General features: G+C 38.5%; 1 protein-coding gene across 4 annotated transcripts in view; it reads left to right on the forward strand.

Annotated features, from left to right (window-relative positions):
• IQGAP2 (IQ motif containing GTPase activating protein 2) overlaps nucleotides 1–23,719 on the forward strand; it is a 123,912-nt gene extending 100,193 nt beyond the window's left edge. For 3 of the 4 annotated variants that reach the window (XM_030512468.1, XM_030512469.1, XM_030512471.1), the window contains 19 exons: nucleotides 664–747; nucleotides 1,424–1,495; nucleotides 1,656–1,725; nucleotides 2,038–2,246; nucleotides 2,970–3,119; nucleotides 3,915–4,078; nucleotides 4,723–4,947; nucleotides 5,570–5,710; nucleotides 6,040–6,124; nucleotides 7,632–7,864; nucleotides 9,671–9,803; nucleotides 12,244–12,346; nucleotides 13,281–13,422; nucleotides 16,821–16,908; nucleotides 17,811–18,023; nucleotides 19,441–19,601; nucleotides 21,186–21,329; nucleotides 22,240–22,348; nucleotides 22,829–23,719. In XM_030512468.1, coding sequence (XP_030368328.1) covers nucleotides 664–747; nucleotides 1,424–1,495; nucleotides 1,656–1,725; nucleotides 2,038–2,246; nucleotides 2,970–3,119; nucleotides 3,915–4,078; nucleotides 4,723–4,947; nucleotides 5,570–5,710; nucleotides 6,040–6,124; nucleotides 7,632–7,864; nucleotides 9,671–9,803; nucleotides 12,244–12,346; nucleotides 13,281–13,422; nucleotides 16,821–16,908; nucleotides 17,811–18,023; nucleotides 19,441–19,601; nucleotides 21,186–21,329; nucleotides 22,240–22,348; nucleotides 22,829–22,942 — 2,640 coding nt within the window. In that variant the 3' untranslated portion in view covers nucleotides 22,943–23,719. Of the gene's footprint in view, nucleotides 1–663; nucleotides 748–1,423; nucleotides 1,496–1,655; nucleotides 1,726–2,037; nucleotides 2,247–2,969; nucleotides 3,120–3,914; nucleotides 4,079–4,722; nucleotides 4,948–5,569; nucleotides 5,711–6,039; nucleotides 6,125–7,631; nucleotides 7,865–9,670; nucleotides 9,804–12,243; nucleotides 12,347–13,280; nucleotides 13,423–16,820; nucleotides 16,909–17,810; nucleotides 18,024–19,440; nucleotides 19,602–19,717; nucleotides 19,889–21,185; nucleotides 21,330–22,239; nucleotides 22,349–22,828 lie in introns of those variants that run through there. The other variant, XM_030512470.1, reaches the window with a different exon arrangement.
• Nucleotides 23,720–27,622: the final 3,903 nt, after the last annotated feature.

The raw sequence follows: 27,622 nt of genomic DNA on the forward strand, positions 1-27,622 counted from the left end.
TCTCTGATTATTTTCTGTGGGCATTAAAGTAGAAATGAGTTGTGAAAAGACAATAAGTAGAAGACAAAGCTGGAGTCACTGGCTGGATAGGGACGAGAGGCAAAATATGTAAAGGCAGTAAGAATATCTGTTATTCCTGTCATCAGTTCCATGCCAAGAGTTTGCTTCTGAGCTAGTAAAGGGAGGGCCAAGTGAGGGAATTGGGAGGTTGTAATCTACGGTAAAGATGATCCTGAGCGGCCCTGGAAGACCAGGTGCTTGGGAAGGAGTCCAGGCTAAGAACAATGAGGGTCCAGTTAGGTAGGGAACAGCTTTTGGATATAATGGGCAAGAGCTGGCAGAGTATTCCCTGTGTGGGATGAAGCCAGTGACAGGGATACTAAAGGATATGGGTGCACTGGAGATAAGAATAAGGATTCTTATCTCTTTCCTTCCCTTCAGGGAAGGAAATGGCATTGGAAAACAAACGTTGTGCTAAGATTGGCCAAAATTAACATGACATGTATCAGGGCACCTAAAAATATAAAGGCAAACTTGCTTACACCTTAGTTATCTCTTTACCACAATGGCAGTTTTTATCTATGTGATAAACACTGTTGTTAATTTTAGCGTAAATACGCATTTCTTGTTGGAAGTAACGGTCTTCTGCCTTTTAAAAAACAGGCTTTCTGGAAAGGATACAAACAAAGGAAAAGCTATGTGGACAGATTAAAGGTGCTTCAAGGCAATGTTGCTGCTATTGTTAAGGTAAGATCCCTCCATGTTTTGGTGCCTGAATATGTTTTATCTCTTGGCTTGGTCCTCCACCACCTAGAAATCAGAGACTAGGAACACAAACAGGAGGAACTCATGCTCCATAAATTTGGATGATGCTGAAAGTTGTTTAATTGACAGCTGAAGTAAATCACTTCTTGAAAGTTCTGTGCTTGACTTCTATCAGGCTTTCCTGAGCTTGAGCATCTCTTAAGAGATTTTCTTACACTTCCCTTTCGATAATACTAAATCAGAAAATATTTGAGTTGACAGTGAGTTACATTTCATTAAAAGCTCTCAAATCTGTCTGAAAAGTGTTCACTTTTCTGAGATGCTGATGGGATGCTATGTCATGAGTACTGCAGATGGGATATTGATCTCCTGTGTCTGAAGGAGACTGGTTTACAACTGAAAGCTGAGGCTTGAATGTAGAAATTACTTCCAAAGATAATGCCACACACAGGGAGTAGACCCTCCAAATAGACTTGCTATTTCAGTCAAAGCCCATTAATCTGGTCACTGGACTGTAGGAGCTCAGTGGTACAGTCATCTATGGCCCTGACTATAAGAGCATGCCTGCATAAGAGGACTGTCAGAAACAAGTTTAAAACATGCACATGCAAATAGCTTGTGCAGTGTCTGTTAAGTTTTTATTTTATTTAATTTTCAGATCCAGTCATGGGTCAAAATGTGGCTAGCAAAGAGAGCTTACAGGAAACGTCTGCAATACTTCAAGGATCATGTAAGTCCTTTTCCTCCATTTTGGATGTGAAGCATTAAAATAGGGTAATATGACTGTCCGGACAGTTTTGGGAATCTCAGGAAAGAGATTCTGCACTGTGTGTTTCTGAGCAAAAATGTGTCATAACTAGACTCTTTTGCTTAACCTTGGTCCCTTTCAGAATGATGAGATTGTGAAGATACAAGCATTTCTCAGAGCAAATAAAGCCAGGGAGGACTACAGAACACTAAGTAAGTGGTAACAGTTGAATGCTGCATGTTTGGAGAGAAGTATGATACTATGTTCAATTTTTTTTTTGTTTGTTTGTTTTTAAACCTTCACCTGGGGTTTCTCAATCTCTTATTCCCCTTCAAAAGCAGATGCAAGTGTTTGCAAACCAGTTGTTTTACAGCTGAAAACATTTTGGTTAACTGTACTTACACAGTATGACGAAAATACTGCTCTAACTGGCATAAACGTCCCTCTGAAGTTCCAGTTTTCTGAGGGTTTATGTCAACAAACAGTATTATGTCAACTAACAAGCCTATTTACTTCAACTATAGCTGGTGCTGAAAATCCACCCCTGACTGTCCTGCGCAAATTTGCTTACCTCTTGGACCAAAGTGACTTAGACTTCCAAGAAGAACTAGAAGTAACAAGGTTAAGGGAAGAAGTGGTTACAAAAATTCGATCCAATCAACAGCTGGAGAAGGACTTGAACTTAATGGATATAAAGATTGGACTGCTGGTGAAAAACAGAATCACTCTTCAGGTCAGCAGGCTCTGTTCAAGCTCCCTTGGTAACATGCACTGAGCACTTCTGTGTGTTGAAGGAGCTCAGGATTACACAATCACAGCATAGCTGAGGCCGGAAGGGACTTCTGGAGGTCCTCTGGTCCAACCCTGCTGCTCAAGCAGGGCCACCCGGAGCAGGGTGCCCAGGACCATGTCCAGATAGCTTTTGAGTATCACCAAGGGTGGAGGCTTTACAACCTGTCTGAGGAATCTGTGCCAGTGCTTAACAATTAGTTAAAATACTCCTGGTAAATTAAGCACTTTCTTTGCATGTCTGAAGTAATCTTGTCAAAATACCTTTCAGTAGATGTTGTTCTGTTGCCCTGAGTGATATGGCAGTCTGCTACCAAATGTCGCTCTGTTTTGCTACTTGTGGACAATAGTAATTGCTTGGCAGTCTTCAGTAGATTGGAGTAGACTTGTCTGATCATATTAGAGTGCTTGTTCATTGTTAACTAAATGATGAATGAGCCTGTACATGATATCAGGTTTCCCAGATGATCACCGTTGGCAAGCCATACTGGTGACAAGATAAAGATGTTCAAAAGACTTGTTCGTGAATGGAGCAGCAAAATATACAAAGTTGCTATTAAAGGCCCTTGGAGAAATATTGCATTTAGCATGGTTTGGAACATGTTAATTTTTCCAATTTGCCTTTTTTGTGAATATATAATCTAGATTTTTGATCATCTGCCTGCAGGATGTGGTACTGCACAGTAAGAAACTTAACAAAAAGAGCAAAAATCAGCTGGAAGAGATGGTTATGGTTGACAAACAGGGTATCAAAGGTTTGAGTAAAGAGAGAAGAAAGAAACTGGAGGCTTATCAACATTTATTCTACCTTTTACAGGTAAGTATTAACATAAAAAATTAACAGGGCAGAAATGGCTGAGGAAAAACTACAAATACATTGCTTGCTTTATTCTAGTGATTGTAGTAGTGATTATGAGAAGATTTCCACTGTAGTATGCAGACTGCAGCAAGTACTACGATCAACTTCCAGCATTTCCTGGAATTGAGAGAATCCTGCATGTCTTTAAAACATCCAAAAAATATAGCTGGTTTTTTCCTGAGAATAACTTCAGTCTGTACTGATGTCAGAGAGAAATGTTTTCCTCCATATCGCTTTTAGTCCACGTAAATTACTGTCTCTCTTATTGTGCATTATATATGGTGGAAAGGAAGCTGTCTGCTGTGCAGCTGACAGTATGCAATGTATCTGTTCTTGTGCTCTTTTTACCTCATCTCACTGAAGTTTTTCTAGAAGAATTTTAGATCTTTGCAGGGCAGATGCTCTCTAATACCTAAGTGGACATGTAGAATGCTGTGTTGTCTTGGTAGATAGCCATTGTCATTTGGTAAAATGTCATTGCCATTGGATCCATAGACCAAATGCACAGAGGTAACTGTTCAGAGACTACAAATAAAATCCTTACTGGTGTTACTCATAGATATCTAATTGTGCAATATTCAGCGTTTCTTGTGCCTCAGGATTTGGAAAAAAGTAAAGCCAGTGTGGAAAAGTGATATATACAGGAATGAACATAAATACTTTTAGTGATAATGGAAACAGCAAGCGCTGCCCCCTAAGTGGGTGTAGTTTGCCCTGGACCAGTACTATTTCAGTCATTTGTTTTTTTCACAGACTAATCCCACATATCTGGCAAAGCTGATTTTCCAGATGCCACAAAACAAATCAACCAAGTTTATGGATACGGTCATCTTTACTCTATACAACTATGCCTCCAATCAACGAGAAGAGTATCTGCTTCTCAAGCTCTTCAAAACTGCTCTAGAAGAGGAGATAAAGTATGTGCACTCAAAGGAAGACTTTAGTTGATTTGTGTTGCAGACCATTCAACGAATACTTCATACCTAAAAGAATTTGATGGTTAATCTTTAAGATGTTGTAAAGTTAGATACATACTTTTGTTACTACAGGAAATTGTTTTCAGTGTAACTTCTTTGTTAACTCAAGCTATTTCCAATTCAGGAAAAAATCTTTCTATGGTGGGCAATATTTTTGTACGAAAAAATAGCTTGAAAAAAAGCAGACACTGGGGTTTCTTGCTTTTGTGCTTGAGTATTTAAGGGTAGAGAAAGTCCTTCTTTTCTCAGTGTAAATGTTCTATAAGTGGAGAGTAGTGGCTTGTTATCCTAAAACAATAAAGTATTATTTTATGCCCTTAATAGGTATCTGCTGAACAGGTATTTGGGCCTGAATCAGGTATATATTAGCTGCCACTAGCTATGCTATGTTCCACGGACATTATTATAATACATATAGAATTCAGGTAGTAATTTCTATAGCATTATTTTATTTGAAAGCCTAAGAAATAGACTGTATAAACCTGTTTCAACATAGAAATGGGATAATTTTAAATGTCTGGGTTATGAAAACATGGATAAAGTCATACATAAGTCAGATCTGAACTAATCTGTTCTTGATACAGCTCTAAGGTAGACCAGATACAGGATATTGTTACTGGGAACCCCACAGTTATTAAGATGGTCGTCAGCTTCAACCGAGGTGCTCGGGGACAGAATACTCTGCGTCAGCTCCTAGCCCCTGTGGTGAAGGAGATCATGGAGGACAAGTCCCTCGTTATCAACACTAGTCCTGTGGATGTGTACAAGTCATGGGTAAACCAGCTAGAAATGCAGACTGGTGAGGCCAGGTGAGTGAGGAAGCTGGACATACTGTACTATTTCAATATTTGAGGGAACCCTCATTTCTGCTTTCTCTTTCCTTCTCTGACACATTGCACTTGTGCCCATGCATCCCTTCCCTACCTTCCTACAGTACAATGAAAGTTTGGGGGGAGAAGTGATTGAAAAACATGTACTTCAACCTGTTCTGAACAACAAAGGGATACTTTCCTGGTCATGAACTTCAAAGTCAATTACTTAATCATTATAAGTGTAGTAGACTATGCCATGGAAGAATTTATAGCCTTTTCCCCAGTTTTTATAACAGCATGCCAGTAGCGTTCCAGGCTTTTGAGGAGCTAGGCTGGACGGGGACATGGAGCTGCATGCTTTAAATTAGGATTCCCCTTTTGTAATTAAGGGAAGGTACATAATGGTGTGTGCACCCCCACCTAAACCAGCTGCCGCCCTCTAAAACCATGATGCTAATGCATCTAAAACTTTTGTAACCTAGCTAACTTCAGCTTTATTTGTCTGATGTTTTCTTTTTTTTTTTTTTCTGTTCACTGATGGCATTTACTAAGTAAAAAAAAAAATAAAAAATTATTCTCAAATATATTTAGCCTGGTTTAATATCTGTTTGCTTTACAGCAAATTGCCATATGATGTAACCACAGAACAAGCATTGACGCACACAGAAGTGGTTAATAAACTGGAATCATCAATTCAGAGTTTGCGAGCAGTAACTGACAAAGTTCTCACGACCATATTCTCCTCTCTCAATATGATGCCGTAAGTGTTGACTTAGGAAGCTGCAGTTCATGTGCACAGTGAAGCTCCGCTTGAAACTCACTGATGGGCATGCTTTCAAATTACATGGTTTCTGATACGTGCCTCTCGAATGATTTCCCCAGTAGAGGGAGTGGTTTCTCCACGCTACTCTGCTTTATCAGCCTCATGAACGACTCCCTGTTATTGAAACTTCTGTTTTCCGTTATCACCTCATTTTATGTTTTAAGTGGCTGTAAAAAAAAACCAGTTACTTGACTGACTAAAATAATTGTTTTATGTTTTGTTTAAGTCTTTCCAATATTTTTCCTTTTCATCTGTTCTACATGTAGTTATGGAATGAGATACATAGCCAAAGTTCTGAAGAGCTCGCTTCATGAGAAATTCCCAGACGCAACAGAAGACGAACTATTAAAGGTAGACACCTGAGGGAAAACTGTCAGCAGCTTGTAATGCCAAAGGGGGTTTTTATTGGCACTAAGCATTCTAAGGAACTAAGAACACCAGCATTCACTGAAGGAACTTGGCGCCTCTTGGGTTGCAAAGGGGTATTCTTAGAAGGCTGAAGTTTATCTGAATCATCTTGGGGTTTGTATTTGTACTATGGTCCTTACCATCAGCAGTCCTATTATATGACCCCTGGTCATATACCTCCTTGCCGCTCCTTCCCCCAAGTTGTTAAATAATATGTTATTAAAAAAATAACATATTATAAAATGCATTAATATTATAACTGAAATACAATGAGGAACAGCTCTAAAAATGAATTGCAAGTAGATCATTACATTACACTTAAAGATGCTTGTAAGAATTGTAGGAATGACTTTTGTACAGACTGAAAAGTAAAGTGTGAGTGATGGTACTGACACGCTGGCCATTGTTAACCAAACACAGCCAGGGTGCCTCTTCAGAGGGCTTAAGGAAATTGCACCACGAGCCTTCCAGCCAGCTGAGAGACTGTCAACTCTCTCAAATTAGAGTTATTTGCACTTCAGTAAAGATGTTTTCATTAGTGTTTAATGACATGGTTCTAAAATTATAAGCCATTCATTTTAATGGTACTTCCCCATTTTTCTTCAAAAAGATATAGTTCGGTGTTTAAAATATATATATGGTGCATAGAGGGCTTCAAACTCCTCAGCTGAAAAATTAATTCTGCTTTTGTGTGGTTTAACAATGAATTGGAAATCCTTGCATGCAGCACTTATGTGGTATTCTTGTGCACCACTCCAGCAACACAGATTGTCATTGCTCAATTTATGGAGAAGAACAAGAAAAAAAAAAAAAGGGCAAGCAAATAGAACATAAGGCACCCAATTGAAAGCCTTTAAATATGCAAATGGAAGTTCTGCATGTGACTACACATAAGCTGAGGCAAATTGCAGAACGAAAAGTCCTGCCTGTTTCTCAGATCAGGAATGATTCAAAGCCACTGTCTGCACAATACAAGTTACTGTAACATCATTATGGAAATTGCAGTTTGGAAAATCTGTTCTCTACTCTTTTAGGAATGGATGTTGTCCTCATGAGAACAGCGGGTCCTTTGTCAATGAATGCACTAAATGCTGGCAGGCATCTGTAGCATTGTAGAGAATAAGCCTCTGGAGCTGCACCTTGCAAAATCTAGAAGAGTTGTATCTGTCTTTGTATTCAACTCAATGGCTTGCATTAGCTGACCTAAAGCCAGCACCAAATTCAGATGTGATTGTAAAAGTCCGTAATTGACATTCACAGAGGTGTTGCAAGAGTCACATGCTGTAAAAGACCACAGGCTCTTTAAGTTAGCTACATGGTAACATGTATGTCTTAGGAGTTCTTCTAGCACTGGTTCCAGTGGTCTAATTCAGAAGTAGAAATGATTGATCTTGTTTTGTTAAAAGTAATTACTTGTGTGAAGGGAAGATCTCCTTATTTTTTCTTTTAGATTGTCGGCAACCTCCTGTACTATCGCTACATGAACCCTGCCATTGTTGCTCCTGATGGCTTTGATATCATTGATATGACAGCTGGGGGCCAGATACACCCTGACCAGAGGAGGAACCTAGGTTGTGTGGCAAAAGTCCTTCAGCATGCTGCTTCTAACAAACTCTTTGAAGGAGAGAGCGAACATCTATCATCTATGAACACTTACCTCTCACAGACATACCAGAAGTTCAGGTATGCAAAGCCCTCATAAACACCTATACAATAAGAGCTCTCCTCTAGGATGAGTAGCACAGGTGGACTCCTTGTCTACGGAAATTCCTTGCTCAGAGTTAAAATATTGAGTGATCTGCCAGAGAAGAAATCCTCACTGCTGAGGAAGTTGAAGCAGGAGTAACAGGATGTATTTCTGCTTGAACGTTACATTGAGAACTGACCACCTCTGCTGGCTTGGTTGCAGTAAGGCTTCCTTACTGCAAACACAGATTGTAAGAGTAGCATAGGGTAATCCATTACCCAGCAGAAATAATGCGTTCTTTTGGTTGGGAGGATAGTTGAATGTTTTGTCTGAAGAAAATTGTTACTGGACAGGAAAAAGGTGTGGTTTCTGTTTTTATCCTTTCATCTTTGCAGAGAGATTCCACACAGATTTTATTCTTTCATCTTGCCCACTCATAGGAATTTGCATGTTTTGCTATGCTCTGGGACAAAAGTTCTTCAGGATTATCGCCCATCTTTTGCACTGATTGCTATTATTAGCTTAAACTGTTGCTGAGTCTTGAGACAAACTCACTTTTGGAAATTCTGTCTTTAGTGTCTGCCCTTCATGAAATTAAATGCGCTGTTCATAGACTGGGTTTCCTTGAGAAACCAGCCATGAGCACAAAGATACTTAAACTTAGTCATTCTGTTTAATGAAGTACTTAAGGGCATGCCATAATCATGGAGAAACAATAGAGTACAAAGTGTTATAGTAAGAATAACAAATGCTAATGAAAGAGCCTCCTCTAGTTGGCCTTTTGATTGCTACAAAAAGAATTCCCCTACTAATTAAGCTAACTTTATACAAAACTGAGTCTCTGGGTGACTGTGCTCTGCACTTCAACTAAACCCTTCTTAGTCATCAACGATGGCTGCCTGTTCCCCTTATACTCACCCAGCAACTGCAATTGCAGTATTAGCTATGTTAAAAGCTACCAACCCTGCCTAGATCTTTTACTGTGCATTTATGAACTTGTGCAGGAATTTGTCTAAACCCTTCTTATACCTTTGAGATCATCTGCCTCCTCAACCTCCTCCTGTAGCAATATTCAGAAGTTTGCTACCTGTTGGTTAAAACAGTGCTTCCTTTCATTCATTTGAAAATAGTATTCTTCTACCAGTTTCATTGCATACCCCTTTGTCCCATAACTGTGGGATTTGTTGAATTTTGCTTCTATCTCATTCAATGCCATTGTCATTTTGTGCAACTTGATCATATCCCTCAGCTTTTACTCTCCAAACTAAGGAATCCCAGCCCCTTTTTTCTTTCCTGTCCAGGAAAGATAGAACACTTTGTCATTTGTATTGATGTGTAAATGCATTGCCTCCAAAAGTTTCCTTCAAAGACTAAATGTAGATTGCAGTTTATAAGACAAATATAACACATGGGGAGAGACTTTTTAGCAGGGCCTGTTACAATAGGATGAGTGATGGTTTTAAATTAAAAGAAGGGAGATTCAGGCTGGACGTGAAGAAAATATTTTTCACAGTAAGGGTGGTAAAATACTGGCACAGGTTGCCCAGAGAGCTGGTGGATGTGCCATCCCTGGAGACATTCAAGGCCAGGCTGCATGGGGCTCTTAGCAACCTGATCTAGATGATGTTGTTCCTGTTCATTGCAGGGAGGGGTGGGCTAGATGACATTCGAAGGTCCCTTTCAATGCAAACTATTCTATGATTCAGTATGTCAAAGACTTGATTGTGTGTGTTTGTTTTATACAGGCTAACTGAAGTGACTTTATAGGGGGCAATTACAGAGTCTTTCTTATTTTCTGTCAGGAATTTTTTTCAAGCAGCATGTGATGTTCCTGAGCCAGAAGAGAAATTCAATATCGATGAATACTCTGACATGGTGACCCTTAGCAAACCTGTCATATATATCTCCATCGAAGAAATTATCAACACCCATTCAGTAAGTCAATGAGAATATACTAGTCAACAGACTAACATATAGATTATTAAACACTTGCAACAAACGCTCTCAGGGAAGGGCTTAGTGTTCGCCCTTCCTTTTGAAATAACTTCTTCAGTTCACCTCTAAAATAGTCTGTAATTGAGTATTTGCATTTTTCCTAAAAGACTGCTTCCATGGAAAAACACCATCTTGAATAATAATTAGAATATAACATTTTCTGATGGGAGGGAGGAACATTTGTGTTCTAATCTAGCATGACATTCCTAACTTATTTGTATTTACTAAATGTTTTCCTGTCTTGGCTAAGAAAGTGACACTAATTTGAAGAAGCTCCTTTGACTCTGGGAACAGAGGAAAAGTCAGTGTATATCATGACTCTGGCATTCTGTTATATGTTTTGTTGGAAGCAGATGCAAAAGTCTGATTTAGAAGGACTGAAGCTGTGGCATCCTGCCAGTTCTTTATCATGGGTAAAGAAAAGATTAACTGCAGTCTTTAGTATGACTCATTAGGGTGTAAGTTAAATGTCTACCACATGGCCCTCCTAAAGCTGGGATACTGCTATCTGTTTCCTGGCTTGCAAACTGTCCCCTGTGATGCCCTCATCTCCCCTTCCAAGCTCCCAAAATAAACGCCACCCTCAAAAAGCAAAAAAAACTCCAAAGAACCTCCCACTAATAACCTGGTTTGCTAAAAAACATACATACTGGATTGTTTTTTTGCCTATTCTTTCTGTTTTTTAAGGCCTATGCCTGCATGTTTATGATTAGTGGTTACATTTAAGCACTAGTCTTGGCCAAATATTCCTTTTAGTGGGTCTATTGAATGTCTAAGGTGTTATTTGATCCTAATGCGATGAAGTATTACTATGCAATTTTATATTAGCTGATAAAATACCCTATAAAATATGAGGTAATTTAATGAAAATAAATTGCCACACAAATGAGGTCAAGCGGATGTTCTTTTTTAATACCATGATTATGCGTATTTGCCTGCTTAGAGGAAGCAAGCAATTAGGCCTGAAAACCACACATTATCTGTGTGCAGTGTACTTACCAGGAGTTCCACCAAACCTTGTCTGGCAGTCTGAGCCTTCATCTGAGTTGCCTTCTCCCACTGCACCTTCCTTGCAAATGTAAATTAAACTTCCTATTCTGCTCATGCAGCTCAAAAAATAGTTTGAGTAAGAGGAGATGCATAAACATCTTGTCTTTTGTCATGCATTGCTCAGCTTCACAAAAAGTTCTCAAATTTGCCCTCTCTCATCATCTCCCATGGCATTTGCCTACGGTTAATTTTCATTGCACACGCCTATTGGCTGTAGCTGGAACGAGGGATGTTGCAGTCATCAGCTTTGCTTTTTGGTGCTTCCCAAGTATCTCTTGCCTTTGCCTCAAATAATTTGTCCTGTGAGCGTCTTTTTCATTCTGTGCTTGTATAGCATCAAGCACGGTGGAGTTCTAATCAGTGCACACAGTGTTTCTCAGCAGCTCTCACAGTATCATTGCCAACATTATGTATAGTGTGAGGTAGCTACTGCACATAAGAGAAACTCGTTTTAAACAAGTTAATGGTCATGGGCTTGTAATGCTCAGTTCTATCCTATAAGTACATCGAAATGCCTTTCTCTTCTGGATGTAGGCTTTTTAGTTGTCAGTAAGTTTCTAGTAACCAGTAACTTTTGACTATAACTTGCAATTTTTAAAACACTTCAAATCCTGGATTTTTTGCCTACTGTGCATGCTTTGCTGTAGCTAAATTCCAATAACACTTGGTGACACTCTCTTTCCATTAGCTTTCCAAGTAAGGAACATTGCTTCTATAGGGAATGGACTGTTCAATCTAGCAGTCACTAATGATGCTGGCTTTATCTAACTCAGCATGAGGTTACTTGTCTCATGGATAGTGACAGCCTGTTTTCAAGAAAATGTTACTGCCCTGTTCACGCTCTTTAACTTTGCTTATGAGTATTTTTGTGGGTTAAAGTTTTACAGATGTGCCCAGGAGCAATGGAAGCTATTGTGAATATGCTCACAAAACTCCTGCAACTTCCATTAGAAATTGTGCAGCAGTTGCTGCATAGCTGGTTTCTCACTTTCCTTTGAGAAATGGCTGTACTTTGTATCACTGTTTCTGTTACAAGCTACTGGAATAGCTATATAGAAAATAGGTATCTCCACTTTGGAGATGATTGCCAGACAAGCACAGCAAGCTGTTTTGCAGAAAACGCAATCCTAAATTCATAGCCCAGAACTGAACATGCTTCCCCACCCTGGGTCCTCTATAATCCTGTTCACACCAGGTCTGGTTTTCAACATTGAGTCTCCAGATTTATCTACAAGTATAAAGACACTGGGAATGTTTGGGGGGGGAAGAAGGAAGAGTGAATTTTTATTTTGGTTTTTTTGATAATTACTTCATTTACATTTGTTTATAGCTACTGTTGGAACATCAGGATGCCATTGCCACTGAGCCAAATGACCTGCTGAACGAACTGCTGGAAGGGCTGGGACCTGTTCCTGATGTAGAGTCTTTCCTTGGTATGTTGTTCTTCACCCTTATGGTTAACTTCACTAAATGGGGCAGAATGAAATGGGGGCCTGATCTTAAATACTCTTGTGTCTCTCACAGTTACAGCTTCTTCATTTACTGTAGAATTATTTTCTGAACACTTTCTGTAATATCACTCCCTATAATTGAAACTTCATCTAATTTGCAATATTCCCTCTAAAGATTGATGTGATTCAAAATCCAAACTTTAATAATTTTTCAACTAGAATGGTTCAGTTGTGCTCAAATTGCAGATAGAAAGCAAGTGATTTTTTTTTTTTTTTTTTAATATCATGATCTTAAGATTTGTTACTTTTGGCTAAGAACTTGGAAAATGTGCACAGAGAAGAAATAATTTTTTATTTTGACACATAAAAAATGAAGTTTTAAAAATTATGTAAATTTATTAGAGTTATAAGGAATAAATGTGACTGATATTTACGTTAATTGTTGTAACACGTGAACTGTTTACAAAGTAGCTAGAACACCATGGATTATACCAGCTTCCAAGTGAATAGCCTGTTAACATAGCTGCTACTCTTTCATTTTCCACTATCACTGCATTTTTGGACAAATTATTATCATCATGATTGTATTGTTCTTTAAGAAGATGACTTGTGAGCCTCTTGCACACCAGTAGCTTGAAAAGCAAGAGTTGGTGGCATTTCCAAAGTATTCTAACTGGACATAAATAACTGGCTTATGGTTCTGACTGTTCAATATCAAAAAAAAAAAAAAAAGCCAAACCCAAAACAACCAACCCCCCCAAAAAAACCAACAACAAAAAAAACCCCTGCTTCTAAATGGTAGGAATGGGTGTGCTGTTTAATAAACTTCTACGTTTATTAACTAGGTTCTTGTTTGCTTTGTGCATTGAATCATGGGAGAACTGGAAAACTTAGAGTAAAAGATATTTCCTTACAGGGGAAGGAGCTGTTGATCTCAATGACCCCAACAGGGCAAGCACACTGAATCAGCTTGCAAAAACAGAGATTTCACTGTCTCTAACAAGCAAATATGAGTTACGAGAGGGTGAAGATCAGGATCTCAAAAGCCTGATGATAAAGTAAGTCTTGCTCAAAAACCTGTATTTTGGCAATGCTTTCTCTTTTGTATTGTTTTAAAAGTTACTTCTACCCTGCTGTCCAGCCTAAGTGCATTTTTGAGGTACTGAGTGCACTCAGTTTTCAAAAGCCAGTTTCTGTTTGGTCTTACTCAAACTTTTGCAAAAGTCAGAGAAAGTGCCAGTCCTTCCAGAAAGCTTGCAGATAGATAAACATGCTGCCAGTTGTGTTCTGGAGCATGACTGGATCATTACCTAGCCTAGTAAGTGCTTTCCATAAAGTTGTAAAAGCATTCTGCTTTAAAAACCATAGCTCTGGGAAAGGAGAGATGAAAAGCTGTCTAGCCTTGTAAGGGATGGACAGTATCATGCTGCCCTCTCCTCCCGCTCAAAGGAAAACACTTTCCTAATGTACTGCCATCACTCATTTGAACCGGATGCAACTGTCACTTCAGCAGGAATAGTGCATGCTTTATCCAGGGAAAGAAAATTATGTTTATTCTCTCTGGTGAGCAAATTAAGAAATGGCTATTGGGGTACCCTGGGATATAGGCTACTTTACAGTCAGAAATATTTTTATAAAAGCATTTAGTATCAAATTTTTGGCACCCCTCTTTTGAAGTTATTTCAAGTTGTGCAGAACAAGGACTGGCTTATTTAAGATCCTGGAGGAGAATGGAATGCTGCTTTATTACTTTTATTACCATGCTTATTTATACCCCACAAGTGTGAAGTTTAGAAATTCATTTTAAAGGGAATTACAGGGTAAGGATTTCATGCCTTTGCAAGCACTAAGGGTGCAGATACAAGCTGTAATTAAGTCTGATCTGTTAGTATTTGTTTTCCAAATAAAAAAATCAGTAAAAGGAATTTATTAGGTAATATGTGAAGTTTTACTTCTGAAGAAATTTATTCACTACAATGTCTGTAATAAGTGGTGCAATTTGGATGAAATCCATAAATGCCTGTCTAAGGTCTGAAGAAAAATCTGATTTTAAGTGCAAGAAAGCTCTTACTATTTATCCTAAAAGGAAGAGAAGTTTTTCCATTGTATTTGTGCATATTTGATCTGAATCTTCTACAAAAAAATACTGAGGCTTTTCTATAATTTATCAAACATAATTTGAGGTCTAAAGTAAAGGGACTGCATTGACAATGTTGAATCAAAACTGTTTGTTACTTGGCATTTCAGAGACCAAGGCTCTGCAGCTGTTCCCAGGCTGGTTTCGTAATAAGGATATGCCTGCTGCTGTCCCTTTAAAAAAGAAAAAAAAGAAAGCTTCCTGTTCTTTTTTGCTCTCTGTAGGAGTAAAATGCTACCCCTACATGAAATCCCTAAAAATATGTGAAATGAAGGCCAAAGGAAATGTCTTTAATCCTGTGCACTGTGCAGAAATATGCTGAACCAATAGCATGAGAATTAACAAAAGAATTCAACTTCTGTATTGCATAAGTGCTTCCAAGTGATATCATATTCTAAGGAAATTTAGTAAACAATCTGACAGAAGAATATTTAGCAACCTGTGTTACTTTGCAACAATATCAACATTTAAAATACTTCTGCTACTTTTTACACAAGAGATGTGTACATAGAGGTGTTTAACTTTCCTACCTTAGCTGCAGAGAAGTCTTTTGCTGCGACTGTGAAATGTTAGGCACCTGGCTAAAATTCAAGTCAGTTGATTCACTGAGTGTTCCTTGTTTCTCTGCAAGTGAATTTCTATAAAAATAGCAACATATTTGCTTTTTACATGGTTTTGTTAAAGCTTCTGTGAAAAGTCCTAATACTTGCTGGTATCCCTGCCTAGAGGGCTCTATGTAAGGTGCCTGGTCTGCTTGGTTTGAGTGTGCAAGTGCTGCATGCCAAGTGGCAGGTGAAGAGCGAGGCATCCAGCCCCAAGTGTCGTGCTTCTGGAAAGTGACAAAGCTGAATAGGTTTGGTACGTAGGGAGAGGAAGTCGAAATAAGCCTCATGTCTTATCAGCCATATCAGCGGCTGTTTCTAAGGCACTGCATAAAATAGCAATGCCATCCCACATACATTAATGTAGAATGCAGTGGTGACCAACAAAGACTGACGAAAGTTGTGTCAGGCAGAGAAAGCCAGCAATGTCTTGATGTAGCCCAAGTGAGCCAACTTTAGGAAGCTTTTCCGGTTGGGTTTTTTTTGTGTGTGGTTTTGGGTTTGGTCTTTTCCTCCTTTTTTTTGGTTTTTTTTTTTTTTTTTGTTCCCATCCACCCCTCTTTCCCTCCTCACTCCCCATCCTCCGAGTTTAGTCCACAGTTTGTGAACTAAAAATACATTTAACAGCAGTCCTTCTAACATTGAACAGCTAGGCCTTCTAGCAATGTGCTAGAATTGCTCAGTGCTGTTGACAGCAGCTGTGAATGGTCAAACTAGTTTGCAGGAGGATTAGCAGGTCACTTTCCAAGAGGGAAGGAGCAGTCCTTCCACGGAAGCTTAGATCGTACCCAAATACTCATTGGTTTTATATAATGTTTTCTGTATATGAGTAAACCTTTTGTTCCATTTCATTGCATTTATGAGAACTTCTTGTCCTGAAAACACCAACAAAATCTACAACTTTACGTAGGTAAATGATCATTTTAAATCTAGTCATGGTGTTTTATCTCAGAAGACTTGGTCATATTTAGATATTTTCCTGGGAAACTTAAGCTGCATTTTCAAATTTCTGTTAATTTCTCAGAATAATGAGCTATATCTCATTTGTAACTGTGTCCTCTAAATTAATAGAATTCTGTAGCAGGACATTCTTGGAAGTATTATGGATGAAGAGGCAGCAGGAATGAGATACGTTCTGACCCAAAAAAAGAACTGGTTTACGAATCGGGATGTAGCTGCTTGCCTTTTTTAGCAAGGAAATGCTCCTTGTCTTCTGCCACTAGAGAAATATCTGCCCTTAAGTGGTGTCCATAAATGCATTGTGGTGGATGTAATATTCCTTCAGAAGTTCATCAGTTTTGAGTGCATTTGTACTTTTTTGAGTGAAAAGGTTCCCTTAATGGAACCTTGCACAGCTTAGGCTTTGCAAAGATTATGTTCATATCTGCTGTTTTTTCATGATCGTAATTAAAATCCACATGCAAGTTGTTGCTTGAATTTTTATCATGTTAACAGTAACTTTTTTACTGTGCTAGTTGGTAACTGTTTTCTAAAATAAAAGGGAGGGAAGTATGGATGTATTTCTCTATTCAGACCTGTGTAGAAGCCAGGTGTTCAACATTATTAATGAAAGCTCTCAAACAAAAAGCTAGGACACACAAACAATACTAAGTATCCATAATAAATTGGAGCTTGCTAGTTTTACTGTTGAAGAAATGAAATGCACAAGTGATCCAGTGACAACTGTTCTGTAATACCCATATATCATTTCTAAAAGGACCAAAAGACTCATTGTGGATGTGATACGAACACAGCCAGGGGATACACTCTTAGAAATATTAGAAACACCGGCCACTGCACAACAGGTAAGTGCTATGTTGTACCTGAATAGTGAGGAAAGTGCTTGCTTTATTACAGCTGTTCAAAAGTCTTAACAGATCTCCAACAGCTTTCTCCACTGCTTAACAACAATGTTGCAGGTTTTGGACTATTCCAAATCTAGAGCCTTCAAAATGTGAGACCTACAGATTTTCTTTTACTGTATAATTGGTAACAGTGTCAAAGGAAAAGAAAAAATGTGTCTTGCTGTCACCTAGCACAGTAATAATATTCTCTTTTTACATTTTTTTTTTAAATTTCTTTCGAAGCAGGGTCCTTTTTATCCTGTTATAGCACAAACAAATAGCCTGAAGTTAATCCTTCTGCTACATTTCTTTTTTTCTCATGAACTTCAGTGTCTAACTCATGCTCCCTGTTACCTAGTTTATTTGCTTAAGCAATAAAAGCAAACATCTGCCTGGGGAGCTACTGTTATCCCTGGTATGGGAATTGAGTGGGAAGAGCTCCCACTTGAAGACTTCCCTGTAGATACTGACACACAAAGCTACATCTCAATATGTGCGCATTTTAGCTTACCTCAGTGTGTGTATGTAGGAGACACCTGTGAGATCTGAGTTGTCCAACAACTAAGTGAAGCCATTGACTTGTCTGTCTGATTTTAGACATGCTTTGATTAATTGAAACACATGGAGGTGTTGTGATTAGTTACTTAAGGTATGTCAAAAGGCATAGTAAATGAAGCACTTTCAGATCATGTGGAAAGAGGATATAAATAAAGCCTGCACCTTGATTCTTGATAACCTCCTTTGAGAATTCAATGTGCTTAAATACTTAACTGTTATAATGAGCTGGAAAATAACTGTTCTGGATTTTTATGGGGGGCTTTTCTGTTGTGTTTTTTGGTTTTGGTTTTTTTTTTTCTACACAGGAATCTGAGCACCTGAAACTTGCAGAAAAACGTGCCATCTTAAATTCCAAAACTCCAGAGAAAATGAAGCACAGTCAGTCTATTTTTGAAGATGGACAGCTACCAATAGAACAAAAGAAAAGGAAAATTCAGAGAAATCTCCGGACATTGGAACAAGCAGGACTAGTCTCTGCAGCAACTAAGTACCAAGAAATTATAAATGAGATCGCCAAGGTAAATGGAATGTGCTGTATATTGACAGTTTTTAAGCATCTGACCCAAATCCATTCCAGCTAGAGCTGTACATTTTCCAGAGAATGCTACGCAGAATTGCATAAGTATCCAGATAAGAAAAATAATCATCTTTGTTTACTGACAAAATAAGCGAAAGACAGTTCTCTCATGCTTAAACACCTGAACTGAATAACATAAAACTGTATACTCTGTTATACAGATTTACTACTGCTGCTGTTTTAACTTCTCCAGTATAATGTGTTTTAATATAGCTTTTTATAACTTAATCAGAATTACCCATCAGTGTGTTAATCGATCATTAATGTAGTACTGGTAAGGTTTAAAAAGACTTAAAGTCCCAAAACATTCTCTGGTTGGTATTAACACTGGTCTGCAGTGGTTCAGCAGGACTCAAGGAATATAGAGGGCCAATGCAGTGGGCATCCTGGGGTTGATAAAGCACCGAGCCTGCTGTGTACACATAGGCAAATCCAGCTCCAAATCCACACCAATACTGGCTCTTAGTGTATTGGCTTATCTTTAATTGCTTATGACTAATATTGGATGATCTTTAATTGCTCATGACTAATATCAGTTTATCTTTATTCATAAGTAAATTACTCCTAACTCACGAGTGATTTACATACTATGAATATGTATTTTTTTAAAGTTGCAAATATATTTGAGTATATAAATGAGTAAATTACTCATGTGAGCTCAGTCTCTAATACAATTATGTCATGTTGCACCTACTCTGAAGTGCCACTTTAAAGCCCTGCGCTGTTCAGGTGTCTGCATCTCCTTCTGCTTGAGACAAAACCATTCTACCTACACATGCAGTGCCCCATTCTTTATTTCTTGTCTATAAGCCCAGATGCTTTATTTTGAGCCATTAAGGTAATCTGAAAACTGGGATAAGCCTTACGACTGGAAGATGCTTATATGTTTTTTCAACTACCTCAACTCAACCACTGCCTTAAACCCAAGCTCTAGTTTAGCAGTAGCTAATTCTTGCTTAGTAGAAGTCCAAGCTCTCATTTGTTAGGACTTTCACCAGAAACTAGCTGTGAGAAAGCTTCCATTTATAGCATGAAGGCAACGTATCCCTTATGACTGCTGTGTCTGTCATGCCCTGGAGACCATCACAGAGTTCAAGAGACTACTGCCACTCATATACATGAGTAGCAAGGTGACTATTGTCTTTCGTACAGTCACACAAACCGTAGTACTTAGTATTATGGCAGTACTTACTATTATGGCAGGTACCATGCTTATGAAAACTAACATGGCAGTTCATAGTTCGTGCTTTCTCCAATTAATTAGGTCAGGTTGTGTAATTACAGATTTGAATGGCAGCGAGCTGATACTTTTAAAAATATCAAATTAACAAACCAATTACATTAATGGATTTATTTAGGATATCCGGAATCAAAGAAGATACAGACATCACCGAAAAGCTGAATTGGTGAAACTCCAGCAGACTTTGAATGCACTTAACTCCAAGACAGCATTTTATGAAGAACAGATTAATTATTACAACACCTACATAAAAACTTGCTTAGACAACTTAACAAGAAAGTAAGTTGAGTTGTCTTCTCTTCTAGTATTTCAGTGTGTTTTATCAGGCGGGGAAAGCAGGTATAAATCTGTAGTTGAAAGTTTTGATTCTTACAGATTGACAACCCATGGATTAGAAAGTTCACGGAAGTCATCACCGTAACTTGAGCCAAAACCTGGAAAGTAAAGTTTTGCATTTATTTAAAGCTACCTTACAGAAAGAGGCCTGAGATGTATACATGTTTTCAATAAATTTAATTGGTGTTACTTCACACATATTAGCATGCTTTGAAGTCATGCAGATTTGGGAAGTAATTATTGATTTTTTTTCCTTCATTAAAAGGATTGTGTTTTGTCTTTCACATGGAAAAGAGGGAAATAAATCATAGAATAGTTAAATCATAGAATAGTTAGGGTTGGAAAGGATCATCTAGTTCCAACCCCCCTGCCATGGGCAGGGATACCTCACACTAGACCAGGTTCTCAAGGGTCTGTCCAACCTGGCCTTGAACACTGCCAGGGATGGAGCAGCCACTGCTTCTCCGGGCAGCCTGTTCCAGTGCCTCACCCCTCTCACAGTAAAGACCTTCTTCCTTATATCCAACCTGAACTTCTCCTGTTTTAGTCTGAACCTATTACCCCTTGTCCTATCACTACAGTCCCTGATGAAAAGTCCCTCTCTGGCACCCTTGTGGGACCCCTTCAGATACTGGAAGGCTACTATGAGGTCTCCACGCAGCCTTCTCTTCTCCAGGCTGAACAGCCCCAACTTTCTCAGCCTGTCTTCATATGAGAGGTGCTCCAGCCCCTGATCATCCTCATGGCCCTTCTCTGGACTTGCTCCCACAGCTCCATGTCCTTTTTATGTTGAGGACACCAGAACTGCACACAGTACTCCAAGTGAGGTCTCACAAGAGCATAGTAGAGGGGCAGGATCACCTCCTTTGTCCTGATGGTCACACTTGTTTTGATGCAGCCCAGGATAAGGTTGGTTTCTGGGCTTTGAGTGCACACTGAAGCTGGCTCAGGTTAAGTTTCTTATCAACCAAGACCTCCAAGTCCTTCGCAGGGCTGCTCTGAACCTCTTCTCCACCCAGCCTGTAGCTGTGCCTGGGATTGCCCCAAATGCCTAAATAATCTTACCTTTTGGGTACGATGCAGTTATTCGAGAGCAAGCCCCCATTAGTGCCACTGATGTGTCAAAATGAAACACATTACTAACATGAACAGGAGCTTACCTCACTGATCCAAAAATGAACTCTAATGGCCAATCTTATTTAACACCTATGTCACTGTAAGCTTACAAATTGCTATTTTACAGTGATTGTGGACTCTTTCGGATTGCGGTTACATTTCACAATAGAGTTTAAACTTTAAAAAAGTGCTAGAAATGTTGATTCAAAATTGTTGTCAAAATGTTTAGACTATTCACTATGTGCTAAAAATTCCTCTCATTCTTAGATTTGTTCTGAATGTTAATTCTGCTCATTAATAGGAGTTCAAGAAGGCAAAGACTGAAGGAAAGCTAAATATGGCTAGAAGAGTAGTTCAAGTATAAAAGACCTGGTAGATAAATTAAAAGCCATTTCCTTGTTCTTTTACCAGAAATTCACGGAGGTCAATTAAAGTAGATGGAAAAGAAGAGGTGAAGGGAAGCAAAAAACTGAAGCAGACCTCATTAAAGTACACAGCTGCAAGACTGCATGAAAAAGGTGTCATCTTAGAAATTGAAGATCTTCAAACCAACCAGTAAGTGTGGTATAAAAAATTCAGAGCATTTTCTAATCAACATTTTCTTCTTTCATTTGTTAAAAGAAACCTTTGCCATTTCCTATGCCACACCTAATATTACCTTAGACTTTTACATTCAGGAGATTGATAAAGACTAATTGTCATAATTCATTTTTTCTCTTGTACCCCACTATATGATTACCTTGGGAAAATGTTTGAGTAAGTCTGTTTTGGCATTTAGCTCTAGATGAAACCAGTACAAGTCCAGCAGCATGTTCACTGCTACTGACTGATTTGTTACGCAGTTGTAACAGGTATTTCTTTACTGACCAATCACTTTCATATACTAAGTAAACACTTCGTTTTCTGCACTGCCTCATTATGGCTAGGTGAACAGATGTGGTGGCTTAATATCCCTTTTGTACCCATCCATTTTGAGGCCACTGTAGTGAAAACCTTCCATGCTCTGCACCCTTCTATCCATCTTCTGCATGGAAAAAAGTTTTCCAGATGCAGTTTTTTTCCAGGTGGGTTTGTCAGGCAGAGGAAGCCACATGACGCAAACTGAAACCTGGGGAGAGTGTGTATGCACCTGCAAGGAGACACTTGGGCATGGCAGAACAAAAATCTGGGTGCTCCGTTCCTATGCTGTGGACACTTGATCATCTTTGTTCCCTGAACTTCCCACAGCTTTCTCTCCTCTTCCCCTCTCCCCCCTCAATACATAAGAGAGAGCTCTGAATTCCATACTGTATCTACAACAGAAAGTCTCCAAGAAGATGTTGCAGGAGGGATGGGGTGGTTTGTTTGACACCATTTACACTGCTCATGGTCAAAGTTCTTTTGCGTTCTGCAGGATTTTTCCCAGAAGCTGTAGACTATATAAAACTGTACAGCATACATAATCAGTTATCCTTTTTGTTTCAAGGTTTAAGAATGTGATGTTTGATATCACACCTGGAGAAGAAGTGGGTGACTTTGAAATCAAAGCAAAATTTTTGGGGGTTGAGATGGAAAAAGTGCAGCTCCATTTCCAGGTAGAGTTTGAATTTTGTTGATTTGCTATATAGTCACACTTGCTTTAAATATAAAGTATTTCAGATTTTTTTTATATGTATTCATGAATTGTTCAATCAGCACAGAGCAGCAGATCATATGGGGAATAACTATATGGCTTCTGTAGGATGCTGGGCACAGAGTTGCGTTAGTGGTTATGTCAGGGCAACTGCATGAAAACAAATGCCACATTAGTTCAGTGGCAAGCAGCAAGAACAAGGACAAAACAAAAATACACAGAAAACGGTGTTTCTTCTGGTTTGCTGTTACTGACAGCCTGCAATTTGGGGTCTAGGAAGCATGTAATGTTTTCTACACCTATCCAATAGTCGCTTGTAATTCTTTAAATTTCGAAGGACCTGGAGTTTGAGATGGTTATCATATGATGAAAATGACCCAATCTTGTTGTTGTAAAGTATATGGATTCAAATAGAGATTAATGATTTTATTTCTGATTACAGGATTTGCTTCAGATGCAGTACGAAGGTGTGGCTGTAATGAAAATGTTTGATAAGGCTAAAGTGAACGTGAATTTGCTCATATTCTTGTTGAATAAGAAGTTCTATGGAAAATGAGTGTCTTCAGCTATCATGGTCCGCATTCATCAGTGAGAAGTCTATTCAGTATTTTTTTTTTTTCCTTTTAAATATTCGTTTGGAGTTTGTCATTGTACACGCTTTAATTTTTAAAAAAACCTAAACCACCAAATGTTCAGAAGAATGTACGCAGTGCCTTCCAGCACTGAAAATGAAGCAGAAAAGTAGGATATAGATTAAACAGTTCCAAATTTCATTGGTGTTGGTACTTTTAAATCAAAATATTGTTTAGGACGCTCTGCTATTGTGGTTGTATGGATATTAAGGTAGGCAGAAATTGAATTTAGTTGAATATATAAGCCTCTTCTTATTAAAACATTTTTAAATGACCTCAGATATATAATATAGTTCTTATTAGACTCTAAGTATTTACTGAAAGAAATTCTAATTTGTTTCTAGGGGATAGTTTGGACAAATACTTAGTTACATACTACGCCTATTTTGTGGCAGTTGTCAATTGTAAAGCAAACTTTTGGTGCAATTCAAAAAATTTTTATGGGTAATTATAAAATGACAGTAACATCTTACTGTACAAAAATATATTTTGTGATTCATTCCTATTAAATGCACTACTGCCTCGTGTAAAATGACATTTTCTACTTTCGCAGCCTTTGGAGTGGCATTGGGGAACCCTGAACAGTGAACATACACTGTTCAGTTCGAAGTATTTGAATACGTAAATTGTGCCTGTCTGGTTTTTTTTTTTCCTTTTTTTTTTATTGTAAGAAAATAAATGCAATAAAATCAGTATTTAGATTGGGTTTTTTAACATTCTTTGGAGATTGTTCTATGTAAAATAAACATTACCTAATTAAACTGGCTTAGTTCCTAAATTTCATTTAAAAGACTTGTAAAAGCAGCAATACAGACCATAGTGAAAGAACTTCCTTCAGTGCTTTTATAAAAATGAATCTAATTAAGCTTGATTGTCCTCACAACACACTTTACAAAGGTTGCTCATCAGTGAAGACTTCATGGCCCTTGTGCCACTGAACATGATGATGATTTTGCTGTGTACAGTAGGTAATGTGATATGTATATATATATGTTTATATATTTAGGCAAACCAAAAGAAAATATTTTCTACTTTCACTTTCCTCATGACAAACATTTTAAAAGATGGACAGTGAGGTATTCTGGAGTGCATTGTAAAAATAAATAGTAGATAAGTATTCTGAAGGTAGGATAAAACAGTGCATAGTCAGTGGCAGATATACAGGCTATGAGTTTAGGTGGTACACTGGCCTCTGGAATTAGACAAGCTGTGAAACAACCATTACATTTACGAGGGATATTCATTTATGCATGGCACTAAATTTGAACACTTGAATACCTTAAAACAGCTAATATCCGTAATTAAAAGATAAACTGCTTCTATGTGCTTTCAATTTTGTTCTAGCTATCTATGTATAAGTCATTTTAATGTAACATAAATGCTGCATAAACCACAGAACCATAGAATGGTTTGGGTTGTAAGAAACCTTAAAGATCATCTAGTTCCAACCCCTGGTTCACTTAAAATAGCTGGATGGGAAGGTGAAAGCTGCACTTTTCTTTCCAAAGGAGAGAAATGAATTGTACTTGAATATGAATTAAACTCACAATCTTTTGTTTCCTTTTTTATGTGTGACAGACTTTACTAATCCCTATGTATTTTTGACAAATTCTAGCTGAGCAGGTATGTCTGCATATGTGGGATGCTGATCCTAAGACTAGACCTTTGAGGTAATACCTGCTGGTGAGACATACTAGAGCCCTACAGCCTTTGTGGGAGTTAGTCACTCCTGGATATGCAGTTCTGCGTAAGACACTTGACACATCTAGTGACTGCTTAGTTCTAATGTGAATAGCGTGTTCCTCAGTTATTTCCTGATGCACACAAACTCAGGAAAGCTTGTGTGGTTCTCAGGTAATGACACATATGACACTAGCACACAGTCAGCATGCTAGCACTCACTTCTTCTCCAACCTTTTCTTGGGCTTCCTGTTCTTCTGGTGCACTTCAAAGTGTAATTTCCATTTAATTTCTTTAAACTCCTTTAGAGGCTTCTTTTCTTAACTTGTTCAAATTAGGGCCTTGTCACTGAACAAACAGTGAACCCTGCTAAACAGGACTGATCACGACGATCCTACCTAACTATAATTGTACCATGCAAATGAGTAAAGTAATTCTGTGCCTACCCACTGCTGTCCTATGCTGGGGACAGCTGCTAAATGCAATTAAAAAAAAAAAAAGGGGGGGTTTGGAGGCTGCTGTAAGCTCAATTTAGGGTCTTCAAATTTAGATAGGACTTGATAAAACTAGTTTTATTCATAAATGGTCTTGAGGAAAGACTTACATTGCTGGTGCAAAACCTACGGAAAAAGCCATTACAGCTGAGTAGTGCCTACTCGGCACTTGTTACCATAGGACAAAAAAATGCAACTTTCCATGAAATAATTGCCTATATCTTTCAACTTTCACTACTGCTGGTTAAGGAAGACAAAAGAAATTATAACAGCCAATACTCTTACTCTGTTAGCCTCACAGTTTGCATTTTTCTACTGCATGTCTTTAGAGTTGACTTAAGAGTGCTTGTCAGCTAACTTAGTTTGTTTTGAAAAGTAACCATTCTGATGGGGCTCTGAAGCTCCAAAACTATCCACAGAATTGCAGAACTTCTTTCTTCTTTGGCAAGTAGAAACACCATCACAAACAACAGCTTTGTTCTGTTTCAGTTTGTGCTTATCTGCAAACCTTGTTTGTTTGTTTGTTTTTTTAAAGACTATGGGAGCAACACAACAATTTTCCCTCTAATAGCAAATCCAAAGTGATGGTCACATCTGATTTTTAAAAAGTTCATAACTAGATGGACAACCCTTTTCCTGGAGGGCTGATTTTGCCTCTGAGATATGCTTCTAACCTCACCGAGCAGTAACTACCCACCATGGGCATGCACAGCAGGAAGATGGCTCCTTCCCCAAACAGTAATGCAGTATGCTGCAGCAATCTTACCAGACAATTATAGGCTTTTTTGGTAGATGTAGTGTGTTCAACAGGAATTAAGTTTTGTCTTGTAACATGTTTCTGCCTAAAAAAAAAAAAAAAAGCTTCGAAAAAGTGCAAGAAGCAGAAGTAGAGTGGGGTAACTGGTGGTAAAAGCTTTATAGTCATGAACTTTTCCCCTCTATTACAATCAGTTTATCTAGAAAGAAAGTAGCAGCCTGACTTGCATGACTACAGGATACAAAAATTAACTTAAATTTGGTTCCCATATGCAGGCAAAAATTTGATAAAACACAGGTGTTGGGTGGTTTATTCACTCAATATATTTGTAGTAATCTCATTTACAAAGGTAAAGGAACACAGCCTATGGCTGTTCCTTGTACCTGCAACTAAGGTACTCCCTGCAGATGTAGTCTGCATTTCCCTTCATGTCTTTTACAAATTCTGCAGGCTGGTTTACGCCTCAAGCAGCAGCCCATTGGTTAAGGCTTCTTGAAACTTAAAAAGTAGAAATGTTGACAATGCATACTTTTCTAAGGTCTGGTATAACATTTACAAATACACAATTATTTTAAGAAAGACTGATATTCTATTTTGGTGTTTTGAAATTTTTAAGTCCTACCTTTGGGCATGTTTATAGAGCTGTGAGACCACAGGAACGCCCAAGAATAGCTTCACTTGCTCTTCCCAAATAGATGGAAAAAAAGATTCTCTCTCATTAAGGTATTTTCTAAATAGATGAAGAAAATTAGTTAATGATGAAGTATAAGGTGTTTTGTGGGGGTTCCCTACATTGCTGTTTGGGATGACAGAGCTGTAGAAAGGCTGGTCAGCCGTAAAACTTGTATGTATTGCTTACCCTTGCTCTACACAAATTGGAGCCAGCCTTAACAGTGCTATAAAATAGCAAGCGATAGGATTGTGGAACATCATAACTTACTGGGAATTGGTATTTGTGATCAGGAGTATTTATTTTCCATTGGTTTTACTTTGTTAACAGCAGAAGTCAGTGCTTCTGGAGTAATAAAGGCACTTCATAAATAGGACCAACTTCTAAATGGAAACCCCTACCCCCTCTTTTTTTCCTTTATTGCTGTAACCAGAAGGCTGTACGGTTGAGGATGGGGCGACATATCCTGGAAGAAGTATTTTCAAAGAGAAGAGACAGAATACTAGCTACAAGTTGCCAAAACTTATTCCTCTCCAGCTTTCATACAGGTTTCAGTTCAAACAGCTCTCAATTCATGAGCAGCTCCGAAGGACAGAACAAAGCACCTGTAACATCAAGGCATATGCCACTAGAGCTCAGGAGCGGCACCACTTCTGCAAGGGTCTTATCACAACAGATGTGAGGACTGCAAGTCTGGGTCATGAATGGGTTGTGAGTTGTCCTAAGTTTGTAGAGCAGGTACCCATCCAGTACAAGCAAGCTTTGATATTGTTTATACAAAGCAGATGTGTGCATTAAGGAGCTTTTCTGAATGTGATCTTTCAATTAAGAATAATGAAGATAACTTCAGCCGGCCCTGTAACTGTAGCCCTGTGAGGCACTCGCAATTTGGATTGCACAAACAAAACCTGGCAAACTTGGCTTCGAACAACTCCTTGAAAACAACCCCTCTTCCGCTCCTTCTGCCCCCTCACCCGGCCCGACCGCCCGGCCCCTTCCCGTT

Source organism: Strigops habroptila, chromosome Z, assembly GCF_004027225.2.
Source record: "Strigops habroptila isolate Jane chromosome Z, bStrHab1.2.pri, whole genome shotgun sequence".
NCBI classification, from domain to species: domain Eukaryota; kingdom Metazoa; phylum Chordata; class Aves; order Psittaciformes; family Psittacidae; genus Strigops; species Strigops habroptila.